Source organism: Salvelinus alpinus, chromosome 21 (genome assembly GCF_045679555.1).
Source record: "Salvelinus alpinus chromosome 21, SLU_Salpinus.1, whole genome shotgun sequence".
NCBI classification, from domain to species: Eukaryota; Metazoa; Chordata; class Actinopteri; order Salmoniformes; family Salmonidae; genus Salvelinus; species Salvelinus alpinus.
The window spans coordinates 50680557-50699700 of NC_092106.1; the positions used below are offsets into that span (position 1 = coordinate 50680557).

At 44.2% G+C, this 19144-nt stretch overlaps 1 protein-coding gene across 4 annotated transcripts in view; it reads right to left on the reverse strand.

The window, feature by feature from the left end:
* The window catches only part of cog6 (component of oligomeric golgi complex 6), a 99708-nt gene extending 84222 nt beyond the window's left edge, over positions 1-15486 (reverse strand). For 3 of the 4 annotated variants that reach the window (XR_011669708.1, XM_071358129.1, XM_071358128.1), the window contains exons 1-4: positions 15303-15486; positions 14531-14674; positions 13208-13279; positions 7026-7084 (exon numbers count right to left, since the gene is read on the reverse strand). Coding sequence is in view for 3 of the 4 variants with exons in the window: in XM_071358129.1 (XP_071214230.1) it covers positions 7026-7084; positions 13208-13279; positions 14531-14674; positions 15303-15437 (410 nt within the window). In the remaining variant the exon portion in view is untranslated. Of the gene's footprint in view, positions 1-7025; positions 7085-13036; positions 13089-13207; positions 13280-14530; positions 14675-15302 lie in introns of those variants that run through there. The other variant, XM_071358130.1, reaches the window with a different exon arrangement.
* Positions 15487-19144: the final 3658 nt, after the last annotated feature.

The window sequence follows — 19144 nt, forward strand, 5'->3', positions numbered from 1 at the left end:
AGGGAGGGTTGAGACGAGAGGGAGGGAGGGAGGGTTGAGACGAGAGGGAGGGAGGGAGGGTTGAGACGAGAGGGAGGGAGGGAGGGTTGAGACGAGAGGGAGGGAGGGAGGGAGGGTTGAGACGAGAGGGAGGGAGGGTTGAGACGAGAGGGAGGGAGGGAGGGAGGGGAGAGACGAGAGGGAGGGAGGGAGGGTTGAGACGAGAGGGAGGGAGGGAGGGAGGGAGGGAGGGAGGGAGGGGATAGAGAGAGAGAGAGAGAGAGAGAGAGAGAGAGAGGGGGAGAGAGAGAGAGAGGGGGGAGAGGGAGAGAGAGAGAGAGAGAGGAGAGAGGGGGAGAGAGAGAGAGAGAGAGAGAGAGAGAGAGAGAGAGAGAGAGAGAGAGAGAGAGAGAGAGAGAGAGAGAGAGAGAGAGAGAGAGAGAGAGAGACAGGGAGGGAGGGAGGGAGGTAGGGAGGGTTGAGATGAGAGAGAGGACTGGCAGGTAGCCAAGCAGTTAAGAGCATTGGGCCAGTAACAGAAAAGGTCGCTGGGTTGAATCCCGGAACAGACTAGGTGAACCAGCTGTCGATGTGCCCTTGACCAAGGCACTTAACCCTAATATTGCTCCTGTATGTTGCTCTAGATGAGAGCATCTGATCAATGTCAAATGACTGCTCTTGTTCCTGTGGTAGACTGTACACTCTCAGATGCTCAGTGTGTGTGTGCGTGTGCGTGTGCGTGTGCGTGCGTGTGTGTGTGTGTGTGTGTGTGTGTAAATTGTTGGCAAAAGGTAACAGCGACAGCTGTGATGCACAGTTGGCCATTCCTCGCTTCACTAGCACAATCCCCCTGACTAGAAGGTGACACACAGGAAGAGAGGAGTGATGGAGAAAAAAAAACAGCCGAGAGAAACACAGGTGAGACATGGTTCATAGCCTGGTCCCAGATCTATTGTCTCCTTCTATAGCCTGGTCCCAGATCTGTTGTCTCCTTCTATCGCCTGGTCCCAGATCTGTTGTCTCCTTCTATAGCCTGGTCCCAGATCTATTGTCTCCTTCTATAGCCTGGTCCCAGATCTGTTGTCTCCTTCTATCGCCTGGTCCCAGATCTGTTGTCTCCTTCTATAGCCTGGTCCCAGATCTATTGTCTCCTTCTATAGTCTGGTCCCAGATCTGTTGTCTCCTTCTATAGCCTGGTCCCAGATCTGTTGTCTCCTTCTATAGCCTGGTCCCAGATCTGTTGTCTCCTTCTATAGCCTGGTCCCAGATCTGTTGTCTCCTTCTATAGCCTGGTCCCAGATCTGTTGTCTCCTTCTATAGCCTGGTCCCAGATCTGTTGTCTCCTCCTATAGCCTGGTCCCAGATCTGTTGTCTCCTTCTATAGCCTGGTCCCAGATCTGTTGTCTCCTTCTGTAGCCTGGTCCCAGATCTGTTGTCTCCTTCTATAGCCTGGTCCCAGATCTGTTGTCTCCTTCTAAAGCCTGGTCCCAGATCTGTTGTCTCCTTCTATAGCCTGGTCCCAGATCTGTTGTCTCCTTCTAAAGCCTGGTCCCAGATCTGTTGTCTCCTTCTAAAGCCTGGTCCCAGATCTGTTGTCTCCTTCTATAGCCTGCTCCCAGATCTGTTGTCTCCTTCTATAGCCTGGTCCCAGATCTGTTGTCTCCTTCTAAAGCCTGGTCCCAGATCTGTTGTCTCCTTCTATAGCCTGCTCCCAGATCTGTTGTCTCCTTCTATAGCCTGGTCCCAGATCTGTTGTCTCCTTCTATAGTCTGGTCCCAGATCTGTTGTCTCCTTCTATAGCCTGGTCCCAGATCTGTTGTCTCCTACTATAGCCTGGTCCCAGATCTGTTGTCCCCTTCTATAGCCTGGTCCCAGATCTGTTGTCTCCTTCTAAAGCCTGGTCCCAGATCTGTTGTCTCCTTCTATAGCCTGGTCCCAGATCTGTGGTCTCCTTCTAAAGCCTGGTCCCAGATCTGTTGTCTCCTTCCATAGCCTGGTCCCAGATCTGTTGTCTCCTTCTATAGCCTGGTCCCAGATCTGTTGTCTCCTTCTATAGCCTGGACCCAGATCTGTTGTCTCCTTCTATAGCCTGGTCCCAGATCTGTTGTCTCCTTCTATAGCCTGGTCCCAGATCTGTTGTCTCCTTCTATAGCCTGGTCCCAGATCTGTTGTCTCCTTCTATAGCCTGGTCCCAGATCTGTTGTCTCCTTCTATAGCCTGGTCCCAGATCTGTTGTCTCCTCCTATAGCCTGGTCCCAGATCTGTTGTCTCCTTCTAAAGCCTGGTCCCAGATCTGTTGTCTCCTTCTAAAGCCTGGTCCCAGATCTGTTGTCTCCTTCTATAGTCTGGTCCCAGATCTGTTGTCTACTTCTAAAGCCTGGTCCCAGATCTGTTGTCTCCTTCTATAGCCTGGTCCCAGATCTGTTGTCTCCTTCTAGAGCCTGGTCCCAGATCTGTTGTCTCCTTCTATAGCCTGGTCCCAGATCTGTTGTCTCCTTCTATAGCCTGGTCCCAGATCTGTTGTCTTCTTCTATAGCCTGGTCCCAGATCTGTTGTCTCCTCCTATAGCCTGGTCCCAGATCTGTTGTCTCCTTCTAGAGCCTGGTCCCAGATCTGTTGTCTCCTTCTATAGCCTGGTCCCAGATCTGTTGTCTCCTTCTAGAGCCTGGTCCCAGATCTGTTGTCTCCTTCTATAGCCTGGTCCCAGATCTGTTGTCTCCTTCTATAGCCTGGTCCCAGATCTGTTGTCTTCTTCTATAGCCTGGTCCCAGATCTGTTGTCTCCTTCTATAGCCTGGTCCCAGATCTGTTGTCTCCTCCTATAGCCTGGTCCCAGATCTGTTGTCTCCTTCTATAGCCTGGTCCCAGATCTGTTGTCTCCTTCTATAGCCTGGTCCCAGTTCTGATGACTCCTTCTATAGCCTGGTCCCAGATCTGTTGTCTCCTCCTATAGCCTGGTCCCAGATCTGTTGTCTCCTACTATAGCCTGGTCCCAGATCTGTTGTCTCCTTCTATAGCCTGGTCCCAGATCTGTTGTCTCCTTCAATAGCCTGGTCCCAGATCTGTTGTCTCCTTCAATAGCCTGGTCCCAGATCTGTTTGTGCTCTTGTCAACTCCATTGCTCATTGTAAAAGCCAGTTTGGCATGATAGCACAAATACACTGGAAGATTGGTAACAAGTTAGAGAAGGAGAAATTCCAGAGTTTTGACACAGGCACAGCCGACTAGCGCTAGCTAACGTTAAAAGGAACATTTTAAGAAATGTTTTACCTTAAACAATCGTTGTCCAGATGACGTTATGAACATGTAGGACTGTAGTTGTTGGGTAGTTCAAAAGCTAGCGGCTTCAGAAATTATTCATTCAGTTCTATATGTTCATTTTTCAGATATTTCAGGTAAACAAAAAAAAAAAATGTTTGTAACGTTCCTTTAACGTTAGTTAGCGCTAGTCGGCTGTAAACTCTGGAATTTCTCCTTCTCAGCTTGTTACCCACACATGCAGTCAGAGCCCTCCCTAGCCTTGTGTTTTTAGAGTTGATTTCCTGCAATTTACACATTTTGCCATGGGGCATAGAGAAACTGTTGCAGTTTTAAAGCTAGTTTGCTGCAATTTACACATTTTGCCATGGGGCATAGAGAAACTGTTGCAGTTTTAAAGCTAGTTTGCTGCAATTTACACATTTTGCCATGGGGCATAGAGAAACTGTTGCAGTTTTAAAGCTAGTTTGCTGCAATTCTACACATTTTGCCATGGGGCATAGAGAAACTATTGCAGTTTTAAAGCTAGTTTGCTGCAATTCTACACATTTTGCCATGGGGCATAGAGAAACTATTGCAGTGTGCTTTGTCACACCAAGCCCCTCCTCCTCCTGTGCTTTGTGACACCAAGCCCCTCCTCCTCCTGTGCTTTGTGACACCAAGCCCCTCCTCCTCCTGTGCTGTGTGACACCAAGCCCCTCCTCCTCCTGTGCTGTGTGACACCAAGCCCCTCCTCCTCCTGTGCTGTGTGACACCAAGCCCCTCCTCCTCCTGTGCTGTGTGACACCAAGCCCCTCCTCCTCCTGTGCTGTGTGACACCAAGCCCCTCCTCCTCCTGTGCTGTGTGACACCAAGCCCCTCCTCCTCCTGTGCTGTGTGACACCAAGCCCCTCCTCCTCCTGTGCTGTGTGACACCAAGCCCCTCCTCCTCCTGTGCTTTGTGACACCAAGCCCCTCCTCCTCCTGTGCTGTGTACACCTTCCCACTCCACAGACACCAAGCCCTTCCCCCTGCCACTCACAATAAAGATAAAAGATAACTTCTCTCTGACAACAAGCGGTTTAAATTCGCATATTTGCATTTGAGGTTTGGTCCAACAGAATCAGTCATATGGAGACGAAAACACAATAAGAGACATTGTTTGACTGTAATAGAGGAGAATGTAACCTTCTCTAACGATCCCCTTTTTATGTCTCAACTCCCAAAATGTACAACAGAGGAGACGACCTTACCAAAACGAGAATATCAATGAACATGTTGTGGAGAAATGAACGGTCCGTTTCTGTCGCGCGTGGCGTCGCGGTACCATTTCAGCCACCGCTTAACGGTCCAGTCTGTCTTTTATAAATTTAGCGATGAGCATTAAAAAAAAAAAAAAAAAAAAGATGCATTTATATAAGGAGCTGGCAACTCGTTTCTCATATCTTACCCAGAGGGCCACTGGATTTCAACATCTAAACTACGTGAACAGGCTATGTTGTTCAAACCGTTGGAGACAGACGGGACAGGACGGTGTACTCATAACAACTGGTTACCCACCTCGTTAGCATGCAAATAGATCCAAATTGGCTAGACTCGAAATATAAAAGAGGAGCTGGCTACTCACTGGCACGTGGGCTTGAGAGACTATTTATGAGACCCGTGTTAATGTTCTAGAATGCCTGTTACCAGAAGGTAGACATTATGAGTAGTTGTGCATTGCGCATGGATCTGGTTAATTTAAAAATATATATATATTTATGGTATTTTCATAGACAGACTTGAAAGCCAGATGAGTGATTATTGCAACAACAACAAAAAAGCCAGTTAAACTATTTTGATAAAATAATGATTAGATGATGGTTGTGGAAGGCTTATCTATATTCAGCCTTTGTATACATTTACAAGCCCTGAATTCATTTGATTAACCCTGATGCTTTGAAAAGCAGTGTATTGGCCTTTAATTGTGCAACAATGATTATTTAGAAAAAAAATTAAAAAATGTTTTAAAGGGTTTCCCTACTCTAACTAACCTCCTGAATTCCACCTCCTTTAACCAGTGTAGTAACAATGAGTACGGTTACATGCACACAATAATGTGATTATTGTGGATAGTCAGATTAATGTAATAGTTCATTTTAAAACGTTTATACCGCTATGCAAGAAGAACGATTTCCCTAATAATTCTGTTACCATGGACACGTCTGAAATCAGGCTACCTGATCCTGTTACCATGGACACATCTGAAATCAGGCTACCTGATCCTGTTTACATGGACACATCTGAAATCAGGCTACCTGATCCTGTTACCATGGACACATCTGAAATCAGGCTACCTGATCCTGTTACCATGGACACATCTGAAATCAGGCTACCTGATCCTGTTACCATGGACACATCTGAAATCAGGCTACCTGATCCTGTTTACATGGACACATCTGAAATCAGGCTACCTGATCCTGTTTACATGGACACATCTGAAATCAGGCTACCTGATGGGACTTGGATAATTGCAGAAAATTACCAAATCAAAATAAATGTTCTACCACAGGGACCATCTTATTTTTGGGAAGCATATTTTATTCTGAGTTCAGACATATAACGTTTGCATGTGAAAACTACTTTGAGACGCATACATTCAATTGTTCCGAACTCACTTCACTTGGCGCTGAAAAGGGAGGCTGGTGCTAGCACATGGGCTGATCAAATACGCCGCCGGAACTCTGGTCAAATACGCCGCCGGAACTCTGGTCAAATACGCCGCCGGAACTCTGGTCAAATACGCCGCCGGAACTCTGGTCAAATACGCCGCCGGAACTCTGGTCAAATACGCCGCCGGAACTCTGGTCAAATACGCCGCCGGAACTCTGGTCAAATACGCCGCCGGAACTCTGATCAAATACGCCGCCGGAACTCTGGTCAAATACGCCGCCGGAACTCTGGTCAAATACGCCGCCGGAACTCTGGTCAAATACGCCGCCGGAACTCTGGTCAAATACGCCGCCGGAACTCTGGTCAAATACGCCGCCGGAACTCTGGTCAAATACGCCGCCGGAATTCTGGTCAAATACGCCGCCGGAACTCTGATCAAATACGCCGCCGGAACTCTGATTGAGGGGTTCACATGTTCTAATAATTAGAAAGATTGCTCAGAAAGCCAGGTGTTTTAATCGCTGCATGCTTACTTAGATTTTGACCGTACGCCGTTTAAGATAAGCAAAGTATGGCGTTAACATGACAAATGCCGTACTCAGCCTTCAGCCATAACCAGTTTAATATCCCATTATTACTGTGCATGTAAACGTACTCAATGTAATGATAATAACATTGTATTGTCATCAGCACAGCCTAAGGACGAATTTATCAAGAAGTACAAGTATCCTGATCAAAATCGAATCAGATGTTAATTGGTCACATGCACACGTTTAGCAGATGTGTAGCGAAATGCATTTTTTTTTTTTTAGGTTCCCCTTTCTGCAAAATCTGTGTCACCATCGGCCCAAGAGGGCATCTTTCTTAACTAATGGCGCGAGGTCAGGGTTCAGATCCCACAAGTTAAGACGTTGGTTTCCAGAGCGCGAGGTCAGGGTTCAGATCCCACCAGTTAAGACATTGGTTTCCAAGGTTACTCACTTCTCTCCCTCAGGGTTCAGATCCCACCAGTTAAGACATTGGTTTCCAAGGTTACTCACTTCTCTCCCTCAGGGTTCAGATCCCACCAGTTAAGACATTGGTTTCCAAGGTTACTCACTTCTCTCCCTCAGGGTTCAGATCCCACCAGTTAAGACATTGGTTTCCAAGGTTACTCACTTCTCTCCCTGCAGCTTGTTGGTCTTCACAATGAGGTCCTGGGTCTGATCCTTGGCTGCCTGTTGAAACACACAAGAGACCCGTAAGTAATTCAAGTTCTTCACAGTCATCTCAGCTGAAAGAAATTAACCAAATACAATTGTAGTTCTTTAGGCTGAAAAAGAATGTATGTGTCAAGGGCCCGGGTCAAAAGTAGTTCACTATATAGGGAATAGGGAGCTATTAGAGACGCAGTCCATGTCTGTTTTGAAAGTGATTTACAGTTGCTAGATACCTTTAATCTGCTGGTTATCTCTTAACAACAGGTGATTTACACTAGTTAGACAGATATTTTTTTATTTAACCTGTCTCGCCCCCCCGTTCCGCTAGCGGAACTCCTCCCACATTCCACTGAAAAGCCAGAGCGCAAAATTCAAAAAATATTTTTAATTTTTTTAAAACTTTCACACATTAACAAGTCCAATACAGCTAATGAAAGATACACATCTTGTGAATCCAGCCAACATGTCCGATTTTTTTTATGTTTTACAGGGAAAACACAATATATATTTATGTTAGCTCACCAACAAATAGAAAAAAGCACAGACATTTTTCACAGCACAGGTAGCATGCACAAAATCAACCAAACTAACCTAGAACAAACCAAAGAAACAACTTAATCAGATGACAGTCTTATAACATGTTATACATTAAATCTATGTTTTGTTTGAAAAATGTGCATATTTCAGGTATAAATCATCGTTTACATTGCAGCTACAATCAGAAATTGCACCGAAAGCAGCCAGAATAATTACAGACACCAACGTGACATACCGAAATACTCATCATAAAACATTTCTGAAAAATACATGGTGTATAGCAAATGAAAGACAAAGATCTTGTGAATACAGCCAATATTTCCGATTGTTTAAGTGTTTTACAGCGAAAACACAATATAGCATTATATTTGCTTACTACAATAGCCTACCACACTACCGCATTCATTCATCAAGGCACGTTAGCGATAGCAATAGGCACGTTAGCGTTAGCGAATAAACCAGCAAAAGATATTAAATTTCACTAACCTTCATAAACCTTCCTCAGATGACAGTCCTATAACATCAGGTTATACATACACTTATGTTTTGTTCGAAAATGTGCATATTTAGAGCTGAAATCCGTGGTTATACAACGTAGCATAACGTAGCATAACATGCTAACGTAGCATATTTTTCCCAGAATGTGCGGATATTTCTATTAGACTCTCACCTATTCTGACCAAATAGCTATTCATAAACATTACAAAAAAATACATGTTGTACAGGAAACGATAGATCCATTAGTTCTTAATGCAATCGCAGTGTTAGAATTCTAAAAATATCTTCATTACGACATAAGACTTAGTTATGGTAAGGGAATAACCAAAACCTGAGCGCAAAGCTACTAGTACACAGTTCGACAGATATATGAAATAGCATCACAAAATGGTTCCTACCTTTGCTGATCTTCTATCAGAATGTTGTACAAGGGGTCCTTTGTCCAGAACAGTCGTTGTTTGAATTCAGAACGTTCTTTTTCCCTCTTGAATTAGCAAGCACACTGGCCATGCGGCGCTAAGCTCTCCAACGTCAACAAAGTCAAACATCGCAACACGCCTAATGTCCCGAATAAATTTCAATAGTCTAATGAAACTATATTGAAAAAACATACTTTAGGATGATATTGTAACATGTATCAAATAAAATCAAAGCCGGAGATCGTATTCGCCCATAACGACAGGTTTCCAGTAGGCAATAACAGGTCCCTTCACGCGCCTTGCAGACAACAGAAAATGGGGGACACGTTGTTCCAAGATGATTAATTCAACGTCAGACAGAGATAATCAACTCCTTTTTCCTCTCACTTCCTCTTGACATCCGGGTGAAGGTGTATGACGTGCCCATTTATAGGCAGTCACTTGAACAGAACAAAGATTTCAGACTTTCCACTTCCTGGTCACAAAGTGTGCTGCCAAATCAGTTCTGTTTTACCCACAGACAAAATTCAAACGGTTTTAGAAACTAGAGAGTGTTTTCTATCCAATAGTAATAATAATATGCATATTGTACGAGCAAGAATTGAGTACGAGGCCGTTTAAATTGGGCACGTTTTTCCCAAAAAGTGAAAACAGCACCCCCTGTCCTCAACAGGTTAACTAGGCCTACCCCTGTCAAACCCAAACCCGGACAGCGCTGGGCCTATTGTGCACCGCCCCTATGGGACTCCCAATCACGGACGGTTGCGATACAGCCTGGAATCGAACCAGGGTCTGTAGCGACGCCTCTAGCACTGAGATACAGTGCCTTACACGGCTGCGCAGCTCAGGAGGCACCTTCGATCAGATATAGTTGAAGTCAGAAGTTTACATTCACCTTCAAACATTTAAACTCAGTTTTTCACAATTCCTGAAATTTAATCCAAGTAAAAATTCCCCGTCTTAGGTCAGTTAGGGTCACCACTTTATTTTAAGAATGTGAAATGTCAGAGTAATAGTAGAGAGAATTATTTATTTTACATTCCCAGTGGGTCAGAAGTTTACATACACTCAATTAGTATTTGGAGGCATTGCCTATAAATTCTTTAACTTGGGTCAAACGTTTCGGGTATTCTTCCACAAGCTTCCCACAACAAGTTGGGTGAGTTTTGGCCCATTCTTCCTGACAGAGCTGGTGTAACTGAGTCAGGTTTGTAGGCCTCCTTGCTCGCACATGCTTTTTCAGTTCTGCCCACAAATTATCTATAGGATTGAGGTCAGGGCTATGTGATGGCCACTCCAATACCTTGACTTTGTTGTGCTTAAGCCATTTTGCCAAAACTTTGGAAGTATGCTTGGGGTCATTGTCCATTTGGAAGACCCATTTGTGACCAAGCTTTAACTTCCTGACTGATGTCTTGACATGTTGCTTCAATATATCCACGTAATTTTCCTACCTCATGATGCCATCTATTTTGTGAAGTGCACCAGTCCCTTCTGCAGCAAAGCACCCCCACAACATGATGCTGCCACCCCCGTGCTTCACGGTTGGGATGGTGTTCTTCGGCTTGCAAGCATCCCCCTTTATCCTCCAAACATAACAATGGTCATTATGGCCAAACAGTTCTATTTTAGTTTCATCAGACCAGAGGACATTTCTCCAAAAAGTATGATCTTTGTCCCCATGTGCAGTTGCAAACCATAGTCCGGCTTTTTTATGGCGGTTTGGGAGCAGTGGCTTCTTCCTTGCTGAGCGGCCTTTCAGGTTACGTCGATATCGGACTCGTTTGACTGTGGATATAGATACTTTTGTACCTGTTTCCTCCAGCATCTTCACAAGGTCCTTTGCTGTTGTTCTGGGACTGATTTGCACTTTTGGCACAAAAACAGAACACGTCTCCTTCCTGAGCGGTATGACAGCTGTGTGGTGTTTATACTTGCGTACAATTGTTTGTACAGATGAACGTGGTACCTTCAGCGTTTGGAAATTGCTCCCAAGGATGAACCAGCCTTGTGGATGTCTACAATTTTTTCTCTGAGGTCTTGGCTGATTTCTTTTGATGTTCTCATGATGTCAAGCAAAGAGGCACTGAGTTTGAAGGTAGGCCTTGAAATACATCCACAGATACACCTCCAATTGACTCAAATTATGTCAATTAGCCTATCAGAAGCTTCTAAAGCTATGACATCATTTTCTGGAATTTTCCAAGCTGATAAAAGGCACAGTCATCTTAGTATATGTAAACTTCTGACCCACTGGAATTGTGATACAGTGAATTATAAGTAAAAAAAAGTCTGTCTGTAAACAACTGTTGGAAAAATTACTTGTGTCATGCACGAAGTAGATGTCCAAGCCGACTTGCAAAAACTATAGTTTGTTAACTTCTTTGTGATAGGGGGCAGCATTTTCACTTTTGGATGAATAGCGTGCCCATAGTCAACTGCCTCCTACTCTGTCCCAGATGCTAATATATGCATATTATTATTGCTATTGGATATAAAACACTCTGCAGTTTCTAAAACTGTTTGAATGATGTCTGTGAGTATAACAGAACTCATATGGCAGGCAAAAACCTGAGAAAAAATCCAAACAGGAAGTGAGAATTCTGAGGCTGGTCGATGTTCAACTTATCGCCTATTCAATTCCCTGTACGATATGGATCTGATCGCACTTCCTACGCCTTCCACTAGATGTCAACAGTCTGTAGAACGTGGAATGAAGCCTCTACTGTGATGTTGAGCCAGATGGGAGGTGTTTCAGTCATTGGTCTGGCAGAATGCCAGTTCCTGGTCATGCGCATTCCAAATGATATCGTCTTGCTTTCCATTACTTCTAGAGACACAAAGGAATTCTCCGGTTGGAACGTTATTGGATAGTTATGACAACAACATCCTGAAGATTGATTCTCTACTTAGTTTGACCAGTTTATTCGACCTGTAATATAACTTTTTGAAGTTTTTGTCCAAGTTCGCCTGCATCTGCGCGAGCGTTTGGACATGTGCACTAAACGTGCTAGCAAAAGTAGCTACTTAGACATAAGTAATGGACATTATCGAACAAAACAACGATTTATTGTGGAACTAGGATTCCTGGGAGTGCATTCTGATGAAGATAATCAAAGGTAAGGGAATATTTATGAAGTAATTTCGTATTTCTGTTGACTCCAACATGGCGCAGAAATGTTGTTATATCTGAGCGCCGTCTCAGATTATTGCATGGTGTGCTTTTTCCGTAAAGTGTTTTTGACACAGCGGTTGCATTAAGAACAAGTGTATCTTTAATTATATGTAAAACATGTATCTTTCATCAAAGTTTATGATGAGTATTTCTGTTATTAGACGTGGCTCTCTGCAATTTCTCCGGATTTTTTGGAGGCATTTCTGAACATGGCGCCAATGTAAACTAAGATTTTGGATATAAATATGCACATTATCGAACAAAACATACATGTATTGTGTAACATGATGTCCTATGAGTGTCATCTGATGAAGATCATAAAAGGTTAGTGATTAATTTTATCTCTATTTCTGCTTTTTGTGACTCCTATCTTTGGCTGGGAAAATAGCTGTGTTTTTCTGTGGCTATGTACTGACCTAACATAATCGTTTGGTGTGCTTTCGCCGTAAATCCTTTTTGAAATCAGACATGTTGGCTGGATTCACAACATTTGTAGCTTTAAATTGGTGTCTTTCATGTGTGATTTCATGAAAGATTGATTTTTATAGTAATATATTTGAATTTGGTGCGCTGCATTTTTCTGGCTTTTGGCCAAGTGGGACGTTAGCGTCCCACATATCCCAGAGAAGTTAACAAGAAATTTGTGGAGTGGTTAAAAAACAAGTTTTAATGACGCCAACCTAAGTGTATGTAAACTTCCGACTTCAACTGTACATTCAATCTGCTGGTCATCTCTTCACAACAGGTGCTTTACAGTAGTTAGTTAGATACCTTCAATCTGCTGGTCATCTCTTCACAACAGGTGCTTTACAGTAGTTAGTTAGATACCTTCAATCTGCTGGTCATCTCTTCACAACAGGTGCTTTACAGTAGTTAGTTAGATACCTTCAATCTGCTGGTCATCTCTTCACAACAGGTGCTTTACAGTAGTTAGTTAGATACCTTCAATCTGCTGGTCATCTCTTCACAACAGGTGCTTTACAGTAGTTAGTTAGATACCTTCAATCTGCTGGTCATCTCTTCACAACAGGTGCTTTACAGTAGTTAGTTAGATACCTTCAATCTGCTGGTCATCTCTTCACAACACGTGCTTTACAGTAGTTAGTTAGATACCTTCAATCTGCTGGTCATCTCTTCACAACAGGTGCTTTACAGTAGTTAGTTAGATACCTTCAATCTGCTGGTCATCTCTTCACAACAGGTGCTTTACAGTAGTTAGTTAGATACCTTCAATCTGCTGGTCATCTCTTCACAACAGGTGCTTTACAGTAGTTAGTTAGATACCTTCAATCTGCTGGTCATCTCTTCACAACAGGTGCTTTACAGTAGTTAGTTAGATACCTTCAACCTGCTGGTCATCTCTTCACAACAGGTGCTTTACAGTAGTTAGTTAGATACCTTCAATCTGCTGGTCATCTCTTCACAACAGGTGCTTTACAGTAGTTAGTTAGATACCTTCAATCTGCTGGTCATCTCTTCACAACAGGTGCTTTACAGTAGTTAGTTAGATACCTTCAACCTGCTGGTCATCTCTTCACAACAGGTGCTCATGGCCTGGACGTCCTCGTGCACACTCTCAAGCTCCTAGGAGGAAGCAAAAACATGTCAAAGACAGTCATTCAATCAGTCTGCAAAGGTTATCAGGGCTTCTTGAATTTCACAAGCAGAATTTAACAAGCAAAAAGCCATATAACTATTTGTATTACACTGTACCAGTGTTGTAGTACTCGAGTCCAGGACTCTCTGACTCAAGTCTGAATTTCATGACTTGTGACTCGACCATTGGTGATTCGGACTAGTATTTGCACTTGAACTGGATATAAAAGGGTATTTATGAGTGTGCATAAGGCTACCATGATGAGCAGAATATTAGCAGCCAGGGTTCTGTTCTCTAGCAGCACCACACCCCGGCACACTCAGCATACATCAGCTGGTGAGCTGCCATGATCGTGGGCAGGCAGGCTCCGCCTCCAGCTCCGCCTCCAATCATAGGCTACACATTGCGCAAGCGATTCTCTTTTTGATATTGAAAACGGAACACTAGCATTGAGTTTAATAGTAAACAACAGTCTAGCTGTTGTTTACTATGTAGGCCATCTTTGAATTTGCTGTCTCGCTCTACCCTCCCACAGCCAGTTCTGACAAGTCTCCCTTTAGTTTTCACTCTGCAACAAAAAACCGACACAAATATCAGTGCGCAACTACACAAAAAAAAAGTAACAGAACCAGGTATACCATTCATTTATGTAGTAAATAAGTAGTGAAACACAGGAATTGAGTAGAACTTGTGAGGTGGTGATGAATAGTAAATTACTTTTTAAATGTTTTATTAGAGTTGGAGATATACTGCCATCTGATGGCTACTAGAAACAATTGCATAATAAGACCTAGTATAAATTGATGGACTCGTGACTCGACCTTCAGCCATAGGGACTCGGGACTCGTGACTCGAGCACAGGGGACTTCGAACTTGACTAGAGGTTTAGTGACTTGACTACAACACTGCATTGTACTAGCTAGCTAGAGTGAGCTGAAATGCAACGTCATTACAGCTTTTTAAAACGCCACCGAAAATTACACTTCCAGGTTTAAAAATGGCGGCTAACACAACTTACGCCAACATCGCAGTTCGGTCGCTAACTTTATTTCGAATTTCAAAGGACCAACCCGATCTAATATCAACTAAATCATGTAATTTGAAGAGATTAAGAAAGTCGGATTTAGCTGATTAAACCACGCACATATTGCTATCTGATTTCACATCAAGTACAACAAAGTATATGCATTCAGTCCCCCCTGTAGTCTAAAGTCTAAGTTAAACTTTCAACTAGCTACCTCTTTGACATCTTTAAATATCCGGGCAAACTCTTCGTTGATGTTCAGGCTCCGTCTCTCGATGTCCCCCCGCAGGTTCCGACGGGTCCGAAGACTGTTCTCTGTGAAGAACACCGACAGAGCCTTCAGAGCTTCCAACATCTCCTACAATACAAGAGGGATGGTTATCAATGCGACGTTGGCTAACACTGGATCGGCTAAAGTTGGCAAATAAATGACATGCCGTTTCTATTACTAAATGTAGTAGCGCTCGCCCCGTTTGTAGTCCTTCAAAAAACTGAAAAGAGTTAGCCATGGCTCGTTGATTAAAGCCTATGGAGAAATTAATAGGGTTTTTGGATAAACACTGTAAATAAGGTCTGTGGTAAACACAGACTTAGAACTTTTTCTATAACGATAATAACAGTCAGATAACATTTATGAATTACAAAGCGTTTAATGTTCTTGTTTTGATTACATAAATACATCAACATTCACAGTGACGTCAGTCGACGAACAAAACGTATACGATTTTACCACAGACCTTATTTTAGTCGTTCATAAAGAGCCATGGCGGAGTTAGCCTCCGTTGGTGCTTATACAAATATGTCAATACTAATGCTCTCTATGGAACAATTAGGAATGAAATATCAAATGAAATACAGAAATAAATTAGCTACTAAGGTTAGCTTGCTAGATAGGAGATCACAAGTGCTATATATATGCGTTCCTCCTAGCTAGCATTGAGATTTGACCAGTCATTTTCATCAACGAGGACTCGACTTGGTCTTACCTTGTCATTATCTAGCCTGGTCTCTAGAATTTTATTGAGTTTCCTAGACAGTGGGTTATTCTGCTGAGAAGGCACATTGCCACTGTTTTGAATTAAAGCGGTTTCAGTTGACATTTCGACTTTATTCTCTGACATTGTAAACAATCCTCTCCACGTCAACCAGGAAGATGTTTGGTGCGTCGGCAATAAATGTCCGGGTAGATACATAGAACACAAAGGCAAAAATAGTCCTGCATTGTGTAGTACAACCCTTATTATTACCAGTAGTATACTTTATTATTCGATTACAGAGTAACAATTTATGTTGTGTGCATGAACCCCTTACAGATTATATAATTCATATTGGTTATATAGTATGGCGGTTATAAAGAACATAAAGGTAAACAAAGAAAATACATGGGATTATTTTTTTTTTTAAATAGATCTTCCCTAGAAAGACCAACATAAATAATCTTGTGAGGGCATGAAAACCCCCACAATGACACAGAATAAATACATTGGATAGCTACACAGTCACAGATATTATTGCATTACATTGTAGAGGAATTGGATTGTGTCCTGCTCCGTGTTCACTCTAGACCTCTCAGAGGGAAACAAAGGTTATGACTTTCAGTGGTCTCTATCTCTCTCACACACACATTCATTAAAAACATTTTTTTAGTAATTTAGCAGACGCTCTTATCCAGAGCGACTTACAGTGAGTGCATTCATCTTAAGACAGCTAAATGGGACAACCACATATCACATGCATAGAAAGTAAATGTTTCCTCAATAACGTTGCCATCAGTAGAGTCAAAGGGGGGCTGGTTCAGGTTTAATTAATTATAAAAAAACAAAGACCTGGAGGGGGGTTACAGTGAGATTAGTAGGAGAACAGAGACCTGGAGGAGGGTTACAGTGAGATTAGTAGGAGAACAGAGACCTGGAGGGGGGGTTACAGCGAGATTAGTAGGAGAACAGAGACCTGGAGGGGGGTTACAGTGAGATTAGTAGGAGAACAGAGACCTGGAGGGGTTACAGTGAGATTAGTAGGAGAACAGAGACCTGGAGGGGGGTTACAGTGAGATTAGTAGGAGAACAGAGACCTGGAGGGGGATGCAGTGAGATTAGTAGGAGAACAGAGACCTGGAGGAGGTTACAGTGAGATTAGTAGGAGAACAGAGACCTGGAGGGGGATGCAGTGAGATTAGTAGGAGAACAGAGACCTGGAGGGGGGTTACAGTGAGATTAGTAGGAGAACAGAGACCTGGAGGGGGGTTACAGTGAGATTAGTAGGAGAACAGAGACCTGGAAGGGGGTTACAGTGAGATTAGTAGGAGAACAGAGACCTGGAGGGGGGTTGCAGTGAGATTAGTAGGAGAACAGAGACCTGGAGGGGGGTTACAGTGAGATTAGTAGGAGAACAGAGACCTGGAGGGGGGTTACAGTGAGATTAGTAGGAGAACAGAGACCTGGAGGGGGGTTACAGTGGGATTAGTATGAGAACAGAGACCTGGAGGGGGGTTGCAGTGAGATTAGTAGGAGAACAGAGACCTGGAGGAGGGTTACAGTGAGATTAGTAGGAGAACAGAGACCTGGAGGGGGGTTACAGTGAGATTAGTAGGAGAACAGAGACGTGGAGGGGGGTTACAGTGAGATTAGTAGGAGAACAGAGACCTGGAGGGGGGTTACAGTGAGATTAGTAGGAGAACAGAGACCTGGAGGAGGGTTACAGTGAGATTAGTAGGAGAACAGAGACCTGGAGGGGTGTTACAGTGAGATTAATAGGAGAACAGAGACCTGGAGGGGTGTTACAGTGAGATTAATAGGAGAACAGAGACCTCGAGGGGGTTACAGTGAGATTAGTAGGAGAACAGAGACCTGGAGGGGGGTTACAGTGAGATTAGTAGGAGAACAGAGACCTGGAGGGGGGTTACAGTGAGATTAGTAGGAGAACAGAGACCTGGAGGGGGGTTACAGTGAGATTAGTAGGAGAACAGAGACCTGGAGGAGGGTTACAGTGAGATTAGTAGGAGAACAGAGACCTGGAGGAGGGTTACAGTGAGATTAGTAGGAGAACAGAGACCTGGAGGAGGGTTACAGTGAGATTAGTAGAGGAACAGAGACCTGGGAGGGGGTTACAGTGAGATTAGTAGGAGAACAGAGACCTGGAGGAGGGTTACAGTGAGATTAGTAGGAGAACAGAGACCTGGAGGGGGGTTACAGTGAGATTAGTAGGAGAACAGAGACCTGGAGGGGGGTTACAGTGAGATTAGTAGGAGAACAGAGACCTGGAGGGGGGTTACAGAGAGATTAGTAGGAAAACAGAGACCTGGAGGGGGGTTACAGTGAGATTAGTAGGAGATCAGAGACCTGGAGGGGGGTTACAGTGAGACTAGTAGGAGAACAGAGACCTGGAGGGGGTTTACAGTGAGATTAGTAGGAGAACAGAGACCTGGAGGGGGGTTACAGTGAGATTAGTAGAGGAACAGAGACCTGGAGGGGGGTTACAGTGGGATTAGTATGAGAACAGAGACCTGGAGGGGGGTTGCAGTGAGATTAGTAGGAGAACAGAGACCTGGAGGAGGGTTACAGTGAGATTAGTAGGAGAACAGAGACCTGGAGGGGGGCTACAGTGAGATTAGTAGGAGAACAGAGACCTGGAGGGGGTTACAGTGAGATTAGTAGGAGAACAGAGACCTGGAGGGGTGTTACAGTGAGATTAATAGGAGAACAGAGACCTCGAGGGGGTTACAGTGAGATTAGTAGGAGAACAGAGACCTGGAGGGGGGTTACAGTGAGATTAGTAGGAGAACAGAGACCTGGAGGGGGGTTACAGTGAGATTAGTAGGAGAACAGAGACCTGGAGGAGGGTTACAGTGAGATTAGTAGGAGAACAGAGACCTGGAGGGGTGTTACAGTGAGATTAATAGGAGAACAGAGACCTGGAGGGGTGTTACAGTGAGATTAATAGGAGAACAGAGACCTCGAGGGGGTTACAGTGAGATTAGTAGGAGAACAGAGACCTGGAGGGGGGTTACAGTGAGATTAGTAGGAGAACAGAGACCTGGAGGGGGGTTACAGTGAGATTAGTAGGAGAACAGAGACCTGGAGGGGGGTTACAGTGAGATTAGTAGGAGAACAGAGACCTGGAGGAGGGTTACAGTGAGATTAGTAGGAGAACAGAGACCTGGAGGAGGGTTACAGTGAGATTAGTAGGAGAACAGAGACCTGGAGGAGGGTTACAGTGAGATTAGTAGAGGAACAGAGACCTGGGAGGGGGTTACAGTGAGATTAGTAGGAGAACAGAGACCTGGAGGAGGGTTACAGTGAGATTAGTAGGAGAACAGAGACCTGGAGGGGGGTTACAGTGAGATTAGTAGGAGAACAGAGACCTGGAGGGGGGTTACAGTGAGATTAGTAGGAGAACAGAGACCTGGAGGGGGGTTACAGAGAGATTAGTAGGAAAACAGAGACCTGGAGGGGGGTTACAGTGAGATTAGTAGGAGATCAGAGACCTGGAGGGGGGTTACAGTGAGACTAGTAGGAGAACAGAGACCTGGAGGGGGTTTACAGTGAGATTAGTAGGAGAACAGAGACCTGGAGGGGGGTTACAGTGAGATTAGTAGAGGAACAGAGACCTGGAGGGGGGTTACAGTGAGACTAGTAGGAGAACAGAGACCTGGAGGGGGGTTACAGTGAGATTAGTAGGAGAACAGAGACCTGGAGGGGGGTTAAAGTGAGATTAGTAGGAGAACAGAGACCTGGAGGAGGGTTACAGTGAGATTAGTAGGAGAACAGAGACCTGGAGGGGGGTTACAGTGAGATTGGTAGGAGATCAGAGACCTGGAGGGGGGTTGCAG